Source organism: Solea senegalensis, linkage group LG2 (genome assembly GCF_019176455.1).
Source record: "Solea senegalensis isolate Sse05_10M linkage group LG2, IFAPA_SoseM_1, whole genome shotgun sequence".
In the NCBI taxonomy this organism is placed as follows: domain Eukaryota; kingdom Metazoa; phylum Chordata; class Actinopteri; order Pleuronectiformes; family Soleidae; genus Solea; species Solea senegalensis.
This window is the reverse complement of record NC_058022.1, coordinates 21,346,027-21,363,715: the sequence shown is the minus strand read 5'-3', so window position 1 is coordinate 21,363,715 and position 17,689 is coordinate 21,346,027. Positions and strand designations below refer to the sequence as shown.

At 38.0% G+C, this 17,689-nt stretch overlaps 1 protein-coding gene across 2 annotated transcripts in view; it reads left to right on the top strand.

Annotated features, from left to right (window-relative positions):
* LOC122785266 (inactive dipeptidyl peptidase 10-like) overlaps positions 1–17,689 on the top strand; it is a 280,721-nt gene that overhangs the window by 192,548 nt on the left and 70,484 nt on the right. For both annotated transcript variants that reach the window (XM_044050998.1, XM_044051006.1), the window contains exons 4-5: positions 11,649–11,743; positions 12,668–12,742. In XM_044050998.1, coding sequence (XP_043906933.1) covers positions 11,649–11,743; positions 12,668–12,742 — 170 coding nt within the window. The remainder of the gene's footprint in view (positions 1–11,648; positions 11,744–12,667; positions 12,743–17,689) is intronic.

Below are 17,689 nucleotides of genomic sequence, written 5' to 3'. Positions count from 1 at the left end.
ACATTTTTATACATGCCGTCTGTGCGTGAAAGCAAGCGTACGCCGTCTTACATGAGGCCCCTGGACCTTGAATTGCTTCTTACAGAGCCACTCCTTCATTGCCCAGGCGGTGTGTTTGGGATCATTGTCATGCTGTAAGACCCAGCCACGTTTCATTTGCAATGCTCTTACTGAGGGAAGGAGGTTTTTGCTTAAAATCTCACAATACATGGCCCCATTCATCCTCTCTGCAATGCGGATCAGTCGTCCTGTCCCCTTTGCAGAAAAGAAGCCCCAAAGCATGATGTTTCCACCCCCATGTTTCACAGTGGGTATGGTGTTCTTGGGATGCAACTCAGCATTCTTCTTCCTCCAAACACGGCAAGTGGAGTTGTTACCAAATAGTTGTATTTTTGATTCTTCCAATCCTCCTCTAGATCATCCAGATGGCCTCTGGCATACTTTAGACAGGCCTGGACATGTTTTGGTTCAAGCTGGGGAACCTGTCTGGCACTGCAGGATTTCAATCCATGACGACGTAGTGTGTTGCTCACCGTAACCTTTGTGACTGTGGTCCCAGCTCTCTTCAGGTCATTGACCAGGTCCCCCCGTTTAGTTCTGGGCTGATTCTTCACTGTTCTCAAGATCATTTTTACCCCATGAGGTGAGATCTTGCATGGAGCCCCAGACCTAGGAAGATTGTTAGTGACCTTGTGTGTCTTCCATTTCCTAATAATTGCGAAAACAGACATGAAAACTTTCAAATTTGACATTTCAATTTGGATTTTGGTAACTATTTACTGGGGCTACTATTTACTTTTGAAAATTAAATCAAAACTTCCTTTTCTTTTTCATTTTAATTAAGTTACAAATTGAGCAGTTTTAATTGTATTTATTTATTAAAAAAATAATAAATAAATGAATTTCTCTTTAATTAATCCATTTTAATTTGAATTATGGTACAGATTTGCTTCCATAGTTCCCTCATTGAGCACTTAAAAATTAATCTGAACTCTAACATTAGCTAACCGAATGAAAAAACAGCATGTTACTCTAGTTGGAAAAGCATGGGGATATTAGCTAACAAGCTAACAAACTACAGTTGCCTTTTTTTTCTTAAACATAATAATTTCACAAACTGACGTTTCTTAGTGTCAGCTTTACTCGACGAACGAGTTTGACCGCAATTACACTAACGTTAATGTTTTGAATGTGTTTTTAAAGCAGGAATGAGGTGTGCTTGGAAGCTAATGCTAACATTTCCACAACTCAGCAACTTAGTAAGTTTCACACAATGCGCTTTTATATATCTTACAGCATATAAAGCAGTGATAAAATAATAGCTTACCTCCTATGCAAGACAACATCATCAACAAAGAAATGAAAAGCAGCAAACACAGCAGTGGTCCTCTGTGACTTCTCCGCTAATGCAAAGTTGAGTGCAGCAGGTCCTCTGTGTCGTGTGCAAAGACAACAATGTCAACTCGTAGGTTTGCGTTCACATACTGGGCACCGCACAAAATGCAGTCATTTGTGTTACAATGAGAAGTTTATGGAAGTCAATCTACTTTTTATTGGATGCATACTTCAGCATGTGTTAAATTATACTGTGTAATAAAAACTAAAAATCCTAAACTAGCACTATATTACTGTGGGATTTGTGTAATAGTATAAAGCCAGTGCTTAATGGAACAAACTGAAATTATATCAACAATACTTAAAATACTACACAAATTTACTCAAACCAACTGAGTTATTACTTCAGCAATTCATTTTTTTGAGTTAGGTTAAGTTCATGGGAATCTTTGGAGATTTGAGTTTTGTAAACTTACTTCTTTTAGTAAGATATGCTGTTAGGTTTTACAGTAATTCTGTGCTGAAAACCATTTATTAACAAGGAAACATAAGTGTCTTAGCTGTGACTGTGCCATGTTAATGAACAAGAACAACAATTCAGCACTAGCTGTGGCTGACTCATTTCTTCTAGCTCATACGACCATCCCAGCATCTGCAGAACCCAGCACTGGTGTTTTATCTATAACAAGTTGGCTTTGAGCTTGACCAGCTGTGACATCTGCTCGAACCTCAGGGACTGCAGATGCAGCATTCAAGCCTTACGCAACCTTGGCTAAATAATTTGTGTGTGCTATGCATATTATATACAGAGAGAATTCCCTCTTGGCCCCCGCGCTTTGCACTCCATCAGCTGTTTGTCTTGATCCACTAGTGGATGTGGCTTTCAGTCATGGCTGAAATGTGCTTATTGTTCTGATGTTGGATGATAAGATTGGCTCACAAGATAGTTTTTTTATCACGATCATGGTTTCACTGAGAGTAAAATTGACCATACAGCCCAGCTTGTACTGAGATACCATGTGACAGGTGTATGGTTGCAAGTGTAGGTGGACATGCAGTGGACACGCCCACTATTCAAATGACGTTTTTTTTATTGGATTGTTTCTCTGAGGCCCATCATCTCCTCCCACGCTAAAGTGGTGCAGCACTTGATTGTAATTGTCTCATTCAAGGACACAACGTTCTCTTTTAGGGCTCCCTGTTCTTTTCGACACAAAACTTTCAACAGTATTAGTAAGCAGCTTTTTTTCTGACTGATGCTGGCCGTCACTGAAAACACTGATCATTTATCTTCTGAAACACAGTATTACATTTTTCTGACAGGCTCTAAATGTCACAACCCCTGGATCATCCTGGCACTTTTAGTTGGACTTGTTATTAATGTGTGCTTTTAGCTCTCTCAATTCCTGCTTTCCTGTTTTTTTTTTAAGTTTAATTCATTACAGACTATTTTTTTCCTTTTTTGAAAACTGCATTTGGGTCCTCCATTTTTACATCGTTATTATAACAACATGAGCGAAGATGACACACTGATATGGCAGAGTTTAATGCTATTATCCTAAATGTAGTTGTACTGACCTAAACAACAGACAAAGCTGCAGAGTAAGCACATGATGTGGAATTACGGTATACTGACCATCTCTTATTCCATACAAGTCTGGTTAAATAAAGGCTAAGTCATTTCATTATTCATCACGTCACAGAAATAGATCATTACTTATACATGAGAGCCTTAGCTTTTTCATTTTCTGCCGTGAGTGTTTCATTATTTACGAAAGAAAGTGCAGAGCAGTGCAGATACATGATAATGTTTTAGAAATCACACAAATGCTCATTCACTCATTAGAGATTTTAAACACTGTACATTAAATTTAAATTGTGTGGATAATTAATTCATTGTATAATAAAAAATATGGATTTTTTTTTCTTTTATTTTATTTCTTGAAAATGTATGTATGGGTTTTAAGTGTGAAAAAAGTGATAGTTCAGGCTATGTCACAATTACAGATTTTCTTATTACGATTATTGTCAGAGAATTAATCACAATATTACAATTATCACGATTATTATGCAACGGACATCACATTACGTATAACGTTAACAGCGCTAACTGGATGTTGTTTAACTTGTCACGTTGCACTGAAAGCCAAACACGTGTCGTACACAATTAATTGCAATTGACACGCTAACATTTAATTTCCTACCAATTCAATGTTATTCGCAGATGGTGAAACATATTACTCGTATTTCCTCCTTTCACTACAATTATTTTGTGGCATGATTTGCAGGCTGACACGCCGTCCTCCACAATGACACCTTGATAAAAAAATGTTCTGCCATACTTTAACAATAGGGAACGGCTCTATTCTGCAACTCGCACAGAACAAAAACAAAGCAACACTAGCAGTAACACGTGGTGGTTGTGTAAATTTGTTTTCATTCCGTTTGAGTTGTGCTGAACTACCTGTATGGTTCCGGCATATTCTTTTTTGACGGTATTGAGGGAACGTTATGATTAATATACCATAGCGTTTATACCGCAATTAATTGTGAAATCAAGTTATCGTGACATCCCTAGTTCAGGGTTTTTATTAAAGTCACAAAATAACAAACTTCAAATCAGTGATGGAGGCAGAAGTGGATCAACAACTCCTGTGTGCCCTGATCTAAAATAGCTTTTAAAATAGCCGATTTTCTCTGTGGACCTCTGCAATGGGGAGATAATTAATGTGACTCAAACTTCAGTTTCCAGTCAGAAAAGGCTGTCTAAAGACAAGAGAAAGTGGCAAATATATTCTTAACATATTGTAGACTCATGCTGGAGTAGATTTTATTTGTGGATTCTTTCGAAAAGTAGCTGTGATGAGATGACTGTTGAGAGGTCAACAGTAGCGGAGACCTATGCCTTTATGGACCCAGGTAGCTCAGCAACATTCTGCACCAATGCACTTGCATTACAGCTGAACTTGCAGGCCAGACGTACCGAGCTGGAGCTGAAGACTATGAGCCCTCAGCATCATGTGGAAAGTTTCTTACTCACAGACCTGGAAGCCAGCAGGATGGACAAAAACAATTACATTGATCTACCCAAGGTTTATACACAGAAAAGCATTCCAGTGTCAATAGAATACGTCCCAGCACAGGAAGACATAGACAAATGGCCCCACCTCAGTGAAGTAAGAATACTCAGTATTAACACAGATGTTAGGCTTCTTATTGGGAGCAATGTGCACAAAACACTGGAGCCATGGCATGTGATTAACAGTAGAGGCAGCGAGCCATATGCCATCAGAACCGTTCTTGGATGAACAGTCAATGGTCCACTTAGAGCTTACAAAGCACCAACTTAGAGAGCTGTGGATATCCACTAGTTATAGTAAACCACATTTCAGTGGAGAATGTAGAGCAGCTTTTGTTGCAGCCATACAATCAGGATTTTCCAGAACGCCTGTGCAAAGAAATGTAACAGGAGGATCGTGGACTGTGTGACAACCTCGACACGCCACGTTAACGGTCACTAAGTCATCGGACTGCTGGAAGAGGAAGGCTATTCTCACAATGCCCAACAACCACAGTGTCTTCCATCAAGAGTACAGCAACTTCATGAAAGATATTATTGACAAGGGTTATTAAGGTTTAGTCCCATAAAATCAGCTTAACTTCCAGGAGATATAGTAATGATAACTCTGTACTGAGAAACTCATGGGTCTTGGGTCAAGTAATCCAGCGTTAATCAAAACAAAATCAAGCACTCTGAAAAAGACCCGTTGAAAAGCTGTCTCGTTTGTGAAATGGACTCATAAAACTTCTACAAGACCTACTGAAGAGTATACAAAATATGAACTGCAAATCAAAATGCCCCTCGGGAGACTTGTTCCTGGTTTTTCCATGGCTGGGCACATATATGTGTATTGCAGACTCCTTGCTATTTTGGAGTAATTGGTAGCTTTGCTGCCTCCCATTTAGGGGCTGGGAAATGTAGGAGCCAGTATTAAGTTAATTTAGTGTAGGGTTAGTTTATATGATATGCAGTATTACTTGTTACAGCGTAATCTGTGAACAGTTAAAGTAGTTACCTGTTGGCCTTAAGCCTTTGATTAAATATTCTTGCAAGGAAAGGAACATGGCTTTTTGGACCTTTGATGTTGTTCATTAGATAAAGGGTAGCGTGGATGCAACAGGATGCAATAATATTCGATATTTTACCGAACCGTTCTTTCGCCTTGTTCAGTCCACTACACAACGACAACACAACAGTATTTCAGTACGCTTCGGCCCGTCACAAAACTTTATCAAAACTTTGTACAGCTGTGTATGCTGTGCGATTAGATCCACTCAGGAGCAGAGACATGAGAAAGACGCTGCACTGTTCAGGCTAAGTGCACTGAAAAAAGCTTGGATGGAAATGTAACTTGGATGTATGACAAGTGGAAATAAATGTGCAAACTCTTCTTGCCTTGATGATTGAGGAATTGAAATGGTACCTATGAGTCAAGCCCATAGGAACCTGCCTACAGCTAACAACCTTTGGTGGTCTTAGAAATAAGTATACATTTGCCACTACAACAAGTCAAAAAAACTAAAATAACCCGTGTCAGTTCCTCAAGCAACAACTTTAAGAAAAAAAAAAAACCTGAACTATCCCTTTTAACATAGTGAAAGTTGAATTATAAGACGTGTCCTTTCTACAATTAGACATTAGTTCTGAAATGAATATGTATTGAGTAAATCGTCTGTATTTATATATTTAGTTCTGAAATGAATATGTATTGAGTAAATCGTCTGTATTTATATAGTGTATTTCTCATCTTGATGACCACTCAAAGCTACTTTACACTACAGATTTGCTATTCACCCACACATTCATACTGATATGTAGACTAGCATAGCTGAGAATTGAACCATCAACCTTTTGGGTTGAAAGATGAATGATTTTGCCGACATGTATCACAACAGTATGGTGAAGTGCAAGACAACATATTTCCATTGTGTTACAAGTATACAATTGTTCTTTTTCATTACACTAAAATTAGCCTTTTATATTTTTATCAGGAGCTTGTCACTACCTGATTTGTACCAGAAACCTGACTTGTTCTGGCCAAGTTGTGGAATGACTTAACAAAACACAAATGTAGATTTATTTTGAGTTAACTAATAGAGTGAAATATATTTAAAATGTGTATCTTCATTTTTAAAAAAATTTTGACTAACACTATGGCAAAATATTAACACTATGGCAAAGGAAGTAGCAAAAAAAAGCAAAAGACATTGACTCTTGTTTTGAAAAATATATACTGTAATATAATATTATGATTGAATTTGAAATCCCTTAAAGGTGACATCAAATGCTTGTATCACACATATATGTTAGTTATGGAGGTCTACTTACATTAACTTGTTTTCATGATTAAAAACCTCCTAGTCGCTGCAAACGAGCCGATAAAAACATATCCTCACTGACGCTCTCGTCAGCCGTGCTGTTTCAGACCAAAACCACACCCCAGAATGTGGACTGTGTTGTGATTGGCCAGCCAACAAGAGCTTTCCCACTGTCCTGTGATTGGCCAGGTACCTAGAAGTGACGTAATAGATAGGCCAGCTCTCAGATACACAGCTCCCCCTCTGGCACGGTGGATGCTCTGCATCTCAGCAGCTACAATGAGAGTAGTTCTTCTTCTTCTACGGTTGAATGTACGCAATCGGATATGCCCGGACTAGTGCCACACCAGGAGGCGCTACGGTAGTGAGAGGAGTGGTGAGGTATACTGATAAAAACATCAACATACGGAAGTGCCGATCCGCTTCACGGAGCCCAGGAAAACAATAAAACCCTGTTTTCTCAGCAGTGGCTGAACCATTTGTTCTGAAACTTTAGGGTTTCATAAACAAGGTAATGACGCAGATACACACACAAACGCAGCGTTAAATGGAGCTTCCGGTCTACGTCGCCTTTAACAGGAAGTAGTCACACTTGTGCAGGACAAATCAGGTTTCCAGTACAAATCACAAATACAAAAGTAATGACAGAGCTGGGTCAGCTTCACAGAGGCCTCCATTTTGGACCTTTATGATTTTACAGTAGCCCACAATGGACAAAATAAACATTTGGGTGGGTGAGGTGGGGGATATTCAGCAACAACATGGCACTTCACCAATAAATGTTGTAAAATTGTACTTACTGTGCCTTTAAATGCATTACTTGTAAGCATGTTAGAGATACAAAGGTACTATAAACATCATATGATAATTCCAAGCCCAATAATATTTTGCACTTTTTAACCTCGGTTTTATGTAGTCATGCTCATGTTTTGTTATTGTGCAACTGACGGGCAAAACAGCAGAAGGAACTTTGTGGATTATTGTTGAAGCTGGACTCAGCTATTCCTCAGGGTGCAGACACAGTGCCATCCAAACACAGCCTCGCCAGCTGCTTGGGATTAGACTGAGTTCGGCAAAGACAGCTGTGATTACGTGTGAAGCTGTTCATTACTGCAGTGTATATGACTGCTATAGTGGCAGTGAAAACCCAGACCTGACCCTAACACCCAGACACAAAAAACTCACAATTAATTATTTAGACCCTTCTGCAGTGTAGAAACAAAATGAGCCCATAGGTCGACCATGGAAGCTGCTTATTATTGTGTTTATGATTGTGTGACCTCTCATAACCTAAGACTGTCCTCCTGTTAAAACCGAGCCCATGAGTTGTCTGTTCCAGCAGCTTTATGATGAACCATAGTTGTGTTTTATTGCTAAACAACATCTAGTGGTCACAGCAAATATGACTTTAAAGTACTCATTTTAACCTGAACCACAATATTTCCTTAAACCTACACCCAAACTATATGTTTATCCTGACAAGGAAAGTTGCTACAGTTCACATTAATGTTACCATGACAATGATGTCCACAGTTTATGCATATAGCCAGTGGTCCGGCACAGATAATCTGCATGTTTAGTGAATATGGAGGGTGAAGAGAAAGAACAGCTTTATGTTATTGTTTATTTGTACAGACACAGTGCACAATTAGAAGTAATTACATTGGAGTTAGCTGGTAACTAATTTGCATCTGTTATCTATGGGCAGGAAGAGAAAAAAAACATGGTGCAAGAGAGAGAGAGAGACAGAGAGAGAGAGTGGTTTATGTGTATGTGTAAACAACAACATATAAAATAGATATGCAGTGCTTTGCAATAATATCACTGGCAGAACACAAATTATCTGTAAGTGCAGTTTTAATGGTCTGTTGTGAAACAATTAGGTGGAATCATTGGCAGAAACTTAACAATGTGTGTATAGTTCTTGGTTTGAAATAAAAATGTTGGGGTTTGTAGCCTTAGAAGTAGCATTGTATATGTACTTAAGGCAGGGGCCTTGCTATCTTGTGCTGACATGTATTTACAGCAGCCCAAACAAACAGTGTTTCAAACAAAAAATGGCTCTGCCCACATAAACCCAACACATGAGTCAATGAAGAGTGGGAGAGTTGGGTTGTGAAAGAATGTTTACACGATTTCCGCTACGTAAAGGCCACCATAGTTTCCTGACATGCTTGGGAAAGGAAGGGCTGTTCTTATTCTTCTACTAATTCCTGGCAAGCTGTTTGCTAAAATTAGCAGTGAAATACATGTTGGTGAGTTCATAATTTGCAAAGCTTACATCCATTCATGTGTGTAAATGTACATATGTGTATTGATAATAATAATATTGACTTAAATGTTATGATGTAACCACAGTGACCATGGCATTATCAAGCACATTTGATATTCCAGAACCAGGGAACAAATACGCTCCCATGTTGCAGTGGCATCTCATCTGTATTATAATGGAGATAAAGATGGAGTCTATACATGAATATGAAACAAAACAATGTGGAAACTAAGCATGAGGGGCTGAGAGAAAAGCTGCATTTGAGGTGAAGGTGTAATACTTTTGTGCTTGCTGTATCTGTCGTGCACAAGCACATCTCCAGAGTGCACTCGTGACTGCAGTGTCAGACAACTCAGGAGTTATGGCGTGTGTTTTTCATTGGCCTCTGAGCATCCTCATTAAGAGTGATCTTTGGCCTGTAGTCCCTACACCACAGATTTATATATACCACCTGTCTGGTGTGATATATTGCTGTGATGGTGATGCAAGGTCATTAAAGAAACAGTCACATGTGGCAGCATGAGAGCATTGATCAAACAAGCGCTGTTTGACTCATATCAGGTCAAGACTAACAATGAATGGCTTATTGTAGTTTTTAACTTGAATTCAAGGTCATTTGATTTGAGTTATTGTCGAGTTAAAGCAGATCTTATTTTTAGCTGTTTTTGTGTTGTGCTGTTTTTCATGACTCATTCTATTGGTCCACAGCCATTGTTTAAAATACTAAAATACTATACTATAATTACACATCTACTGTTGACATTCTACTGTGCATCTTGCAGATCTGATATAAAAAAAAATTCTAAATATTAAATGGTTCTCTTGGCACAGACTGTGAAAGTATAAATAAAACTCAGCAAAAAAAATTGGCAGAGTCATATGTGGGGCAATTTATTTCTTTAAATGAACAGAATATGTGCTACACAGTTGAAATATGTCTTTGAAAGTCTAAAATGACTGCTGCCTTGGTGTAAACTGATGGAGATAGATCTACGATTGTAGCTATGTGTACCAAGTATTGTTTTCTATTTCTATTATTTATTACTTACTTATTTCTATTATTAATGACATTTACGTCATGAAAGCAGTGATTTGTGGTTAGTTGGCACTTTATTCTAATGCAAAATCATGTTGAGTCTTTTCTGCAAACAGTGGGAAATGTTATTGGAATTATTTTCTTATTTTTTTATAATAAAATCAATCAATCAATCAAACCAGTTGAAGAGATAGTGGAGGCTTTGTGAAGTTTGGTTTTATGAAGTTACTGGGATGGTTGTCAGATTTGACTTTGTAATATGCATCTCCAGTACCAGGAACCAGGACATGCTCACTCTCACCATAAACATATTGTTTCAGAGGTTTAATGAAAAGGATGTTGCCATTGAAGAAAACCAGAATCTCTTCTGTGACCAGATAGTTTACATATAGGCCTGAATGATTTAGGTACTTTTTTTGTGATATAACGTTTAGTCACTCTTTGGGTTCAATATGTACTCAAAACGAGATAGAGCCTTACCACATGAGACACCATCAAAATATGGAGTCCTTTATACTAATGCAAGAAGGACAACTTGCAGTAAAGATATGGATTGTTTTTGTATGTATTGCTCACAGCATCTTATCAGATTTAAATTTTGATATGTTTTTTTCAACATATAGTATATTCAAAATATTTGTAGTTTGCATAGCTGTTTGATTATAATGAATGAAAATGTATAATGCATGTTGTTTCGTTACCAGGGACATGTTATTATCACCTGTTATTAACTCCTCATTTATGACAAAGGTACCTTTAGTGGCTATATAAACTATCTAATAACTCAGTCAATCAGCTATTGACATCATGTCTTTATACAGCATTTACTCTAAAATGTCTTATATGTCTTATATGTCTTATATGTCTTATAATGTCTTAAATGTCTTAATAGTGGGGCAGGCTGGTGAGGTGTCGGGGGGCTTGAGAGGCAGGGCGGGAAAAGTCATACAGTTGTTTATACAGATGAATGAATACATATTATCAGGTTCTCAATAGTATTTCAAGGGGCATGAAAAAATCTGTCCTCTAGGGGCATGACAGAAAATAATTGAAAACCACTGAATGGACTCTTGGCTTGACTGTCTTTGCTGTGCTGCTTGCAGCTTTTAATCTAACAGCATGTATATTACAGAGACATACATTTGTCCAAGTGTGTTTCCAACCCATTGTTTGCCTTTGACACAAGACGTGTGTTATACAATAAAGTCAAATAAAAGCAGTCCAGCTTGGTACAAAGCCATGTTCCTGCCCATGCAGCACAATGCAGTCTCCTCATCAATACACAACATCATGCTGGGTTACCCAGTATGTGAATAAGTTGTACTCCTTCCCTCTGTGTCGCTCCTGCTGGAAAATGTCTCTCACAGCAAATCACATTACATCACTGTGGCTCAGACACATGCCTGTGTAACTGTCTGTTGTGTTTTGTGCTGTTTGTGGCAACATATACTGTACAATGACAAAGCATTTGTTTAAATGTTATCTTCGCAATTCTTGACATATTTCAAGGCAACCGCTTTGGCCTGTCTTTGCTTTGCAGATTTTTATCTACTTTTTTTTCTCTCACCTTGAAAATTTAATTTCTTTCATACAGCTGTGTCTTTATTTCCTTTTTTTGTTCCCCAGACTCTGAGGTCATCTACAGGAACAGTGATGGCCATGTCATCAAGTTCAACATCCTCACCAATGAAACAGAGATTGTCCTGACAAACACAACCTTCGTAAGTAGTTACTCTATAAATTATTTTGACACTCTTGTTTCATACACCAAAGATGACCTGAAGCAATCTTTTGATCTTTGAATTTCTCTACTGATATTTACGTGTTTTATTGTCTTTATTTTCCTCACCAACACAATTTGATACCATGTTGCTACTTTCTTTCCAAGCTCACATTGTGCCTACCTTTGGTGATGTAGGGCACTGAAACTGTGTTCCCGCTTAACTGGTGTGAATGGCGGCTGGTTCGCTGAGAGCTCCAAGGTTACAAATGTAACGAGAGCCTGATTAGGAACTGAGCCAGTGCATACTGGTGTGAAATTGCAATAGATCTATTTGTTTCCTGCACTGAAAAGATTTAGCAGTGGCTTTTTCAAAGCTTTGAACAGTGAGATGGCACAAAAAATATCATTCTTTTTCCGATCAATTGACTTCCATTTGAAAGGTTGATGGTGACAATTATTGATCAATAATGGAAAAAACAACAACAATCTACTGTACCTATAATTTGCTTTTTGGTCCATAAAAAAACACAAAATGTTGACATGTTGATCAGTGTTTCTTGAACCTCAAAATGACAGTGCCTTCAAAAACCCGTTATAGATGAATAAAACAACAACAACAAAAACCAGAACATATTTTAACATCTAAGAAGCTGGATTTACAGAGACATTTTTCATGAACAAATCTAACCAATTCATCAGAATAGTAGGTGATTAATTTAGCCAACTTTCTGTAGTTAGCTGGAGGCGACTGGACTTGCTTGGCTTGAGTTGAAGATGGCTCTCATCCAAGAGGCTTCTTCATTTCTCTTAGTCAATTATGAGTCATTTATTTCCCTACTGTCTTTGTTGTAATATGTTATATGTAATTACCATAGTATTAATTAATCTATATGTATTTTCTTTTGTATCCACTTCTCTTTAGGTCAATTTCAATGTGGCCAAGTATTCTCTCTCCCCTGACCTGAAGTATGTCCTCTTTGCTTATGATGTGAAACAGGTAAGTTTCTTAATCACCAAGTAAAGTTTTTATATCATTTACTGTAAGTGAACTGTGGGGTTAGTTCACTCATAAACACATGATTTGGAATATTGGTGTTGGTTTTTGTGTAGCTTCTTTGCATTTGCTTGAACTGCACATGTACACAGCTTCACAAAGCGGTGGCTAGGACTGTTGAAGGTTGTCATTTCTAATTAGGGATTCATATTTTTTCTCAAATATAAGATGCATTCAATTCTGGGAAAATAAAACAATATTTCCAGAGGAATCATGGAAAATAAGCATTTTTAGAGACATCAACTAAGACCAGCTCTTTGCAGATAACACTGAATGCAGGAAGGTGATATTATACCCAATCTGACCTTTTTGTGTTTTATTTTTATCATTATTTTGGCAAAAGACAATTTACGTTGATCACACACAGACATCAAACCCTGCATGTGGGTTTCCTCCTGATATTCCAGTATTCCCCCACAGTCCAAAGACTTCCAGTTTGGGGTAAGGTTAACTGGAGACTTTAAATGTAAGTGTGGATGGCAGCTGTTTCCATATGCTTTCAGACATGGAAATTGAGACCTTCCAGAGTTTGCTGTTAACATACGGTGAACACAGCAAGAGATTGTCTGGGTCAGACACGTTAACAACAGTAGGAGAAGGTCCAAAAACATCTTGGCAAGGGGAGAAGCCCGCAGGACGCTTACCGACTTGGTTGCTGTGAATTACCCATAGCCTTTCCTGCTGTTTTCTTACATTTGAGTTTGGAACTGGCAAGAGATGTTCTGGCTTTAGTGGATATTTGCACACCTGCACAGCCGCTCTAGATAATTCCAGGAACTAGACTGAAAGCATCTCACATTGTCCTGTGGTATGATGGTGACTTGTTGAGGGTGAAGTGTGTGCCATGACACTCGCCTAGTGTCAGCTGCAATTGGTTCTAGCTCTAAGGGTAACGGTTGGGGTCATACTAACATTCTGCTGCTTGCATGCGCTTACAAGCTCATAGCTCTGTTCATACTTTGAAAGAAAGTTGTTCTCATGCATACTCAATCTCATATTCTATTCCAGTTGTGTCAATTTCTCACCAGGAAATTGTTTCCATTTGTATGTCCTTGTATTCTTTGAGTGCTGTCTTTGTCAAGCAACTTTCCTTGGTAACTGTCTTCTTCATTGTCTCTTTTGACGAACATAAGAATGTGCAGCCAACAGTTCTTGAGAGAGTTGTGTGTAGTCAGCCTGGAATCAAACTCAAAGTGTGCATAGATACATGATGTAGTCACTGTCCTATAGGAAAAACCTGCACCACCCAACCCACACAGTGACAGGATGTCAGTGATATGATGTTGTTTTAACAGCCACCTCCCTCAGAGCAAATGTCTCAGAGGAAATAAGCATGACTGCAAGTAGTTTATGTCTAGGCAATGATGCAATAACAATATATACCATGATATAATTTTCTGTATATCAGTATATCAAAGGTTCACTATATGTTCTGTGCAAAACATGTATCTGCTATTTATAAAGAAAAGTGTATTATCACCTGATTGTTGTTTTTCTTTACCCCAGAATGAGTCTTTTATATTCATTAGCCGCCAGGTCAGTTCTACGGAGGCCACCATTTTGGACTACCATTTGTTTACAATACCCCACGATGGACAAACTAAATCATAATGCTAAATGAAGGTTACACATAGGTTCTCCAACACATTTGGAAGGGAATGGTGCAGTGAGAGATGTTTAATTTTACTCACTGTACCTTTAAAAGTTGTTTTTTTGCTTCTTTTTTTTTTAATCTTTTAAACCAGAAAACAAACTGGTTCTACTTTCAATCAAGAGAAAAAAACCTAAATGTTTAACCGATATTTTATCACGACTATTGATATTAACTGATCAAAAGTTTACTATCTGAATCCAGCAATGACATGAACATCACACATGGCACCAGGTGTAAGATAGTAGCCTAAAGCTACAATCAACCCAAAATACTCTCTGCAGGAGGGGGTACACTTACAAAAATGAATATCTAATGCTGAGTAATAGGCACACGAAAATGAGCGGCCCACTCCACACCTCGATACATGAATGAGCACCACATTGACACCTGCTGGAAATAGTGTAAGCTGAATCAATTAGCTCAATGCAGGTTCATCAATGGCAACTGAGGTATAATCTAAGAAAAATGGCAGCAGCAGTAGGAGAGGTTTGTATGATTACACAAATATCATTTGATTTCACGCTTTCTTGCATTAACTCATAACTAGACAGCGTCGGGTTATATATACAAACTCATGCTGAAATATATTGTCCGGGTTAAATAAATATTGTCACAGAGTTGTTAACTGCTTAATACATTGTGATGAAGACCAGGGTCAGGGGTGATTAAAATTCCTTGGTGGCCAGTGTGTGAGTGGCAGGTCACATTCATTCACTGACAGGCCAGCGGGGCAGGCCTGAACCATAATTACCAGCTTTCCATCAAAAAGAAAGAGTCGATGCAAAATGAGATATGCAAATTAGACCCTTCACTCTGGAAGGGATCAACTGTGAGGATTAGTGACAATGCAATTAATCAGAAGTGATTTGCATATTTTGCAGGAAGCTTCACACTTACATTTGGAGCCAGAAGCCCAGTTTATTTTCAGCACAGGGTTATGTTGGAGGACGAATACAATGAAAATGATATGGACTGGTAAAATGGAAATGACACACGTTTCCACCCATGTGCAACTCAAACGTTGTGATCACCTGGATTGTAAACATATAACAAAGTTTTGTAATGGAATAGAATGTACTGTATTCATTTTAGTGTGAACAGAATGGCAGGCATTTCCATGAGATCACAATACACAGTTGTTTGCAAACACGGCGTGTGTCCTTTGACATCCATTTTAGAATGACGTGTCTGTGCACTGACTTAGTAAGTAAACATATTGCGGCCTGGTTTGAACAGGGTTTAAGGCAAATTTAAAATTATTTTGTATCTTTTTTTGTATTAAACTTTTTAAATTCCTCACTCTTCTGTCCCTTGAGAAAATCAAAATCTAATTTTAAGTTTGCAGGGACACAGGAGCTAATGTTTTACTTCTGCCTCATTTGACAAGTTGGAGGCAATGATGGAGGGAGCAAGGGATTAAAAAATCCCATGTGCTGTGTTTAAAAATCAATGATTTTCTCTATGGACATTTGTGTTGGGAGAGAGCAATTAGAAACTTCAATTTTCAGCCAGAAGTGGCTGTCTAATGGCAGGAAAACATGGTGAACATTGGTAAACATATTAACATATCACATAGTTAAAAAGGCATAGAATTTATGAGGTGAGAATGTTGTTGCAAAAATCATTTTTTCTTTCTTATTCTGATTGCAGCTAAGGTTTAATTCAGTGCCCAGGCTGGTGGTACAGCTGCATCAACACCCCATAAAAGCACACTTTTAAAAAAAGAACAATTTCACCACCTTCAACTACTTGGCCATTAACTGAGTTTTCATTGCCTAAATAATAGCTGAATTACTACTTTTAAGGAGTCATTACTGAAAGTAAAGGCAATATGCTTTAAAAACACTTATGCTCTACTTTTATGTAATCAACATAAATTATGTATTTTTAAGTGAGGTTTTGCCTGTAACTACTAACTTCCTAATAGTTTGGCAATCACGCAGGTTCCCTGTTCTAAAGCCGCCTGGAGCACAACATCTATGGTGAAAAAATCGAACACAGTCCCAGTAATCACATGTGTCCCACATGTGTTACTATATACTATTTCATATAATGTTGCAGTCACTGGTGAGTGAGGATTTAAAACAAAACAAAACAAAAAAAAGAAAAGCCAAAAGTGTGACTCATTCTCATCTGACACCTGACAGCAGTTCCAAACTCACAACCACAGAAAGTTTAGAATAAGATTTAAGTAACATCACTGAATGAAAAAAACACACAAATCAAAACATATCTAAGTCAGAAAATGTATATGTACATAGACACATCAGAGTGGAACTTTAAATGTAATGCAATTATTTACTCCTCTTTGGATCTACGACATTGTAAATCCACAAAACCGCTTTATGTTTCCTAAGAAAGCAAATTGTCAGTTTTATCAACACCAGTGAAAGAAAAATGCATGAATGAACTGTTGGACTCAAAAAATCATTAAGATATGTTATTCTTTCTCTAGTGGATACCTTCAATTGCTTCCTGTGGATTTTTAAGTAATTATCAAAACAGTGTGATGTCTATGTGTGCAAGACATTACATTTTTGGTTCTAAAGTTCTAAATTCTCACTAATTGTACCACTTCATCCACTGTTTCACCACATGATGGTCGTGAGGGGGCTGGCAGCTTCCCAGTCCATCACAGAGATGAACAACCATTCACCTACCCATTCACACCTACAGTGATTTTAAACTAAACTCTGCATGGTATGGTCTGTGGGAGGAAACCAGAGAAAACCCACATGCACACAGGGATACAAGCCAGTGACCTTCTAGCTATGCGGCCACTTTGGTAAAGTAGGTTGTCTGTATACCTATCTTCTAATGTACATTACTTGTCCAGACTTAATCCAGGACATTTGGATCTGCATGCTGCAGGTAACAGCACCAGCTGTGATTGGCACTTACTGGCATGTCATCAGGCAGTGGTTTAGAAGGAGCTGGATTTCATTTGCATTCTGTTGGCAGAGGACACATAACATAACATAACATAATGCTCATCATATTTGTGAGAAGCCAAAACTATGATTTTGATTAAATATAATATTAAATATAAATGTGCAATCTAACTGAATAACCAGGTTTAATTTCAGCAGTAGAATCCACTTCTTGGTGTTTTCAGCAATTATCCAACTGATCAACTCGCTTTACTAGTGCTGTGTAGCTGCTGCAGTCTCTCCTCCATCATGGCTTAACCTGTATCACGGGAATGTCATGTGTGACACAAAAACAAAACACAGTTA